Source organism: Limulus polyphemus, unplaced genomic scaffold (assembly GCF_000517525.1).
Source record: "Limulus polyphemus unplaced genomic scaffold, Limulus_polyphemus-2.1.2 Scaffold1661, whole genome shotgun sequence".
In the NCBI taxonomy this organism is placed as follows: Eukaryota; Metazoa; Arthropoda; class Merostomata; order Xiphosura; family Limulidae; genus Limulus; species Limulus polyphemus.
The window spans coordinates 173,109-179,917 of NW_013667271.1; the positions used below are offsets into that span (position 1 = coordinate 173,109).

The 6,809-nt window shown below is 36.1% G+C and overlaps 1 protein-coding gene across 1 annotated transcript in view; it reads right to left on the bottom strand.

Annotated features, from left to right (window-relative positions):
- Nucleotides 1-2,404: 2,404 nt before the first annotated feature.
- Nucleotides 2,405-6,809, bottom strand: part of LOC106464466 — a 10,785-nt gene continuing 6,380 nt past the window's right edge. The window contains exon 2 of the mRNA XM_013924612.2: nt 2,405-5,112. Coding sequence (XP_013780066.1) covers nt 2,867-4,717 — 1,851 coding nt within the window. The 5' untranslated portion in view covers nt 4,718-5,112 and the 3' untranslated portion in view covers nt 2,405-2,866. The remainder of the gene's footprint in view (nt 5,113-6,809) is intronic.

Here is a 6,809-nt window from a genome sequence, read left to right on the forward strand (position 1 = left end):
AAGTTTTAAACAACTCGACTTTCAAGATCTACATGTGCCGATGTTTCCGTTTATCAACGTTATATTTTAAGATCTGTGCAAGAACTCAACTAACAGATGTTTCCACATACAACAGCTATCTTCATTATTTTATGTTCGTTTACAGTAGTTAGTGAAACTATTTTATGGACGTCATTCATTCATATATCTACGTTTACATTAAATAACAAAACAGTATTTTTTGAACGTCATTCATTATTTTATCTACGTTTACAGTAAATAACAAAACAATATTTTATGAACGTCATTCATTTTTTATGTATGTTTACAGTAAATAAAACAGTATTTTATGAACGTCATTCATTATTTTATCTACGTTTACAGTAAATAACAAAACAATATTTTATGAACGTCATTCATTATTTTATCTATGTTCACAGTAAATAACAAAACAATATTTTAAGAACGTCATTCATTTTTTATGTACGTTTACAGTAAATAACAAAACAATATTTTATGAACATCATTCATTATTTTATCTGCGTTTACAGTAAATAACAAAACAGTATTTTATGAACGTCATTCATTTTTTTATTTATGTTTATCTGGGCTGAACGATCAGGTCAGAAACTTTTATGTTTCAGCCATCCCTACGTCTAAACTGCTGCAATCCAGAGACGGCATTCAGTTAGCAGCACTAAATAGCGGGAATGACTGCCACGCTTACGACACACCCACAGCTGAAAGTGCGAAATGCGTTTTGTAGCACAACTTTTATAATATTTCATTACTATTAATAAATATTTGGTGAAACTTTATTTATCAGTATTGATAAAATTCGATTACATTTTCCCCATGAAGCTAAGGGTTACATGTTTTCTCTGTTTGTTGAATGTCTTCCAAAACCAACGTAGTTCTCTATAGGTGTTTAAAATATGATCGTAAGAACATCGTTTAAAATAACAAATAAAGTAATAGTATCGTTTTAGTTTCACACTTACCTCTGTCTACTGGGATCCATAAGTAATCTCATTGTTTTTCGAAATAATAATTCGGTTTTTTTTTTGTTTTTCTCACACAAACATTTAATTGTACACATATGAAATTTTCGTAAATTGAAATTTATGAAAACCGAAATCTCATTACGTAGTATCCTGGCAAACTTATGATGAACAAATTCTTAACCTGTAATACTTTCTATTGTAGTAGGATAGCTGTGTTTGTGTAGAAACGTCTTATTGACAAACTGTGTTTGTGTTGAAACGTTTCATTAGTTAATTATAGCGCCTGCTTTTTTTGCTGACACGACTGATTGGCTAATTACCAGCTTTATTTTCAGTGTTAAGAAAAGCCAGTTACGAGTTTGTTTGCTTTTCAAACAGTGATACATTTTTATAAACCAATAATCGCTCGAGTTTTTTGTTTTTATTAATAAATAGAATAATAAAATACATAAAGAAGTTTATGTTACAAAATGTCTTCAAATTACAAATGAACGACATTAAATATTTTTTTGTACAAACCATATTCGTTATTATACGGAAGTTCAACTCGTCTAGGTACCATTATTAAATGGCCTACTTTATTACAAACCTGCAGGGGAGTTCATAGATAACTTAAAATTGATGGGGGATAAAAAAAAATATAAATAACCCACAAAAAGACTATGCCATTCATTAAAACATGGTTATTTAGTGTATCTTTTGTGGTGTATTCATAAAGAAATATAACATACAAAAATGCACGTTTTGACTGTTTCAAACATCCGAGTATCGCCAACAAACGAAAAACAATTTTAGATGTAACAACCTTGAACGGATGACGTTACTAGACTATTTACAGCAAAAATACAAAACCAAAACCATCAGTAACAAAAGAAAAAAAAACTATAGAACTAAACACTGAGTAGTAGATAAGAGCACTCCACCACCTGACTAATATGCCCACCACCAGGAAAACAAATCTGGTACAGCGCCCCCTACCTTTTGATGTAAAAGTAACACCACTTGCCAGTATAAGGCACCCAAGTGTCAATTTCTTTTTTTAATATATACATATCGTATCATACAAATTACGTAATAAATTAGAATTCCAATGTTTTCGAATCATCCTTAAATAAAAAGTTTCTTTTTACAGGAAGTTGACTGTCAGGATTACAACACCTGTTAAGAGTTCTTTTCAATATCAGTATTAACTCCAGATTACTTAACCATCGAAAAAAATTCTTTTTTTCAATGGTATAACCACGTGTGAACTTTTACAATATAAAAAATATACATAAATTAAGAGGCTTTTTAAAGCAATAACGATTATGGTTTAACCTAACGTCAAGTCGTTTTTCCCCCACGAGAGAAAAGGTACGATAATATAAACCACTTATATTTATACAATGACGAGGTTACTATGGCAACATTACTTAGTGGCACATCCTTGTAGCAATCAGATTTTAATATCTGTTGTTCAGAAAAACTCTGTGATGTGCTGGTTTTACGAAATTGTGTATTTAATTCCTCAATATCTGTTGTTCAGAGGAACTCTGTGATGTGATAGTTCCACGAAACTGTGTCTCTAATTCCTCAATATCTGTTGTTCAGAGAAACTCTGTGATGTGATAGTTCTACGAAACTGTGTATTTAATTCCTCAATATCCGTTGTTCAGAGAAACTCTGTGATGTGATAGTTCTACGAAACTGTGTCTCTAATTCCTCAATATCTGTTGTTCAAGGAACTCTGTGATGTGATAGTTCTACGAAACTGTGTATTTAATTCCTCAATATCTGTTGTTCAGAGAAACTGGTTCTGCTAGATTGTGTAATACCTCAATATCTATAGTTCAAAATAACTCTGTGATGTGCTGTTTATCCAAGACTGTGTCAGTAATTCCTTATTAACTGTAGTTCAGAGGAACTCTGTGATGGGCTGATTCTGCAAAACTGTGTCGATAATCCCTCGTGTTGACTGGAAGATCAAAGTATCCACGTCTTTTCTGCTCGTCTATGAGCAAGCCTGCTTGAGAGCGACGTTTATCGATATATCTCTCAACGGGTCGCCTAGCAGGTCGGTCTGGATACGATTCAGGAGATTGAGGTCTTCTGGACGAAGCGTGTTCAGGACTGGCAGATATAGGGTCAGCAGAACGGCTTGGCCGCACGTGATATGATCTCTCCATTCGTCTACTGTACTCCAGTGGCCGGTTTGGTCGTTCGTTTGGTTGTTCAGTTAGAAATTTAGCCAAACGACTATCGTACATGTAAGGACGATCCCTCTCAATTTCTGGTTGACTACGTTGTTTCGATATCTCAAAAGAATGATGCCCAGATACATGTCTAGTTGGTGGAGGAGAAGGGGTTCGATTCAAGGCCTGGATATTTGATTGTGATGATGAACGATATGCTTTCGGTTCAGAAGGAGGCACTTCTGTGATCTTGTTTCTTTTATACATCTCGCTCCTTTCATTATATTCTTGTAAAGAATTTCTCGCTTTGTTATCCAACGAGAGACCTCTATTGAAACGATTATTTAAATCGGATACCTGCGGTAAGTGATACGAGAAAGGTACCGAATTATCTTTCCAGCCTCTGTAAGTAGGTTCCTTCACCCTTTCCTGATCATTCTTAAATTTATCTAGTTTACTGTTGCTTTTATCAACAACCATAGGTAAAGGTCGGCTGTCAGAATAGGTAGGCAAGATTGGTGGAGGGGCTTTAATGGTGGGAGAAGGTGAGCGGGGGCGATAGCGAGGAATATCTCGTCTCCAGTTTTGTTCATCTTCAACAAGCGTCTCTCTTTCTGGCCAATCCTCCTCATCTGAACTGGTGTCTGGGTCAACTTCTTTACTCTCGAAATCCGGATGAGACGTCACTTCCTGAATAGCGGAGCTCAGAGCTTCGTCAGAACCAATTCCACTGGATTTTCCACTGGAACTCGATTCCTTTGGCTTCGCAAGTCTTCCATTAGCAGATCGAGGACGTCTCTGTAAGCCAACATTACGAGTTTGCAAATTTTTCCTTTGTTCGGTTTCCCCATGTCTGGAAGCAGTTTCGTAGTCTTTGGGAGGTAACAAAATCGGACAGTTATTTGGGTTATTCAGTCGTTCGCGAAGTTCAGCAGCCAGTGAATCGTACAGGTTTGCAACGTGATCCTTACGGGCAGGAAGCTCGGTGTCAGACCCGAAAGAGTCGTCCAGTGGGTCTGATCCGTCAGTGTGTGTACTGCGGCCATCAGAGTTCAGTCTCCGAGAGGGCAGGAGGCCTTTGACCGCTAGCCGATTCTCAATTTCTCTGAACTTTTTCTGATTTTCTGGACGATCTATGAGGGTCTGCAGCTGACTCCTGAGCGTGGTGGCCGTTTCCACACTATCGCACCGATAAGCGTGCACGTGAACGGGACATTTGGTCAGTGGGTTATACAAAAGCAGAATGGCACACACAATGTCGTCGTCCGGCTTGTCTTCCTGGACAACACACGTGATGGCGTGATGAGGAATGAAGTGTTTGATTTGTTCTGTCTTACCTTTATTGTTCTTTCTCGGCACGTTCTGTATAATCTTTATCCCTTTGTTGCTGACTTGAAGGGTCACTTTCATGGGTTCCAGTTCGCGTTCTTTATCCAACAAGTAGCTGAGAACTGGTTGAATATACTCCTCGCCTCTTAACCCCTTACTCTCTTTGGCCCCTAGGAACCACACGTAATAGGACTGTTTCTTGATGTCCTTCCGCTTAATGACACGAAAGGCCATGGCTAGCTAAACGTCCAAACACACGAACGTTTTATTTCACGGAAGTATTTATACACCAGGAGAAGAGGCCTTGAGTCTCCAGGAGTCCTACTTCGTTTTTGTAACCCTTCTGGGACAGAGCAAGAACTTTGCCGCTAGGCATATAACTTGTACTACCTGTTCCTTGTCAAAACATGCACACACCTTACATACCGGTCCTGTGGCATCCAATCATCGCCTGAACTGTCGTAAAAACCGAGGCCACCCCGCAACTGGGATGCGGCAAGGCTTCGTCACGGCCTTTAGGCTTAACGAGGAATACTAAGCAACTTGTTTGGCAGCGACCCAAGGAAGTCGACGGTCAGGTTTGTACAGTGAGGCTTATCAAGGCGAACTTGGGGGATGATCCGTCACCTCTAAGGAAAAAATAAATAAACACATATAAACCATACAACTAAAGAAAATATGTAAAACATACAATATGCAAGGAAAGTAAAATTACGAATATAAAAACACTTTAAAACATTCTTAATTTTGATTTTTACTTACGACTCATTATTTACTTACTCATCATTATAAACAAGTATCACCTTATTCCTAGAAAATAATGAATATACAACGCAAGCATTTTTTTTTTCTCAGGGCACTGGCTGACCTTATTCAACCAATCAGGAACGTTTCGTAAATGACGACCCAATTTCCCGTCATTCCTACACACGAGAAAAGGTAAAGTCCTAGAAAACACAATATTTAACTTCTTGTTTTTTGATGATGAAGAACCAAATATTTCAGAACAACATGCGCGCAACAAAAGGGGGTGTGGGTTTGAGGGGTTCGAGCACTCCCTTTAGCTATAAACTTTTAATATTTGTGTCCAAAACATTGATAAATATATACAACTTTTTTGTTATTCGTTCGGTAACCATTATAATACACACAGAATATATTTGCCGTTATCTTTCTAAACAGTAACACTGGTATGATTTCTTGTTTTGCTATACTGTACAGCTCATTTAGTTTTGATTTATTTTCAATAAGTTATTTTTATGTTTCTTTATAATAATTGTTAAATGTTATTTAAAAGAAAAATCCTGTCGTTTTCTTGTAAAAAAACAAAATTAATACAATAAATAACTCAAAAAAGATCTCATATTCTATTACATAATAACTTTTAAAAAACTAACAGAAACGCCACCCTTAGGACGGCCGTTTGTGCTAGTAATTACATATTACAAGTGCTACCCTTTACTGAAAAATAAGTTTTTCTAAGAACTCCAGTTTCTCAGTACTACATTTAAAAATAACATCAATAATTATATAATCAAACCCTCACGTACAGTCCTAGTGAAAATCATGTTCTTCTTACGAGGTGAGTACTTTTAGTTTATTGTGTTATATTATAAAGAAATGGTTGTTCCATATACCACAGTTATTTTCCTAATTGTCTGAATCTTGAATACCCAAAGTGTGAGATTTGTTTATGGATTTTGTTTGCGGTACCATTCAATAGATGGCGCAGGAGTTTTGGTTACATGCATAGATAGATACAGACATACACGCTACGTCCATTATAGTCAGACAAGCATTATAACCTATAACGTAAATATTATGTTATTTTCTTACAACTATAATATATCATTTAGAAATTGAAGGATAGAAAATGTGTTCCTTCCCGTAAAGAAATTCTCGTGTAGCGTCTGACCACCAAAGGTATTAAGTTTTATTATCAAATAACATAAATGAAAGCCAAATTAATTGTCATCTTCTCAGTAAACAGACAACTTCCATTACGCCCTTATTACATCCTTAACTGTACTAAATACTACTGTTTGCGATTTATTCTGTTGAAAACCATACTAAATGTGCAGTTTTGTTGTTTTCTACTGAGTCTAAAAGATCTTCAATGAAAGAGTGTTTGCTACGTGTTAGAGAATAAAGGTAACAGTGGTCCAGGAAATGTATTAGTACGTTGAAACTTACCATAACTGTCTCCATAAAATGTGTCAATATATAAAAAACACAGTGACTCCAGAGAATACATCATCATGTCAAAAGTATTAGGTCGTCACAAAATTAATGTCGCTTTTTTAGATGAAAAAACCCGAACAACTTG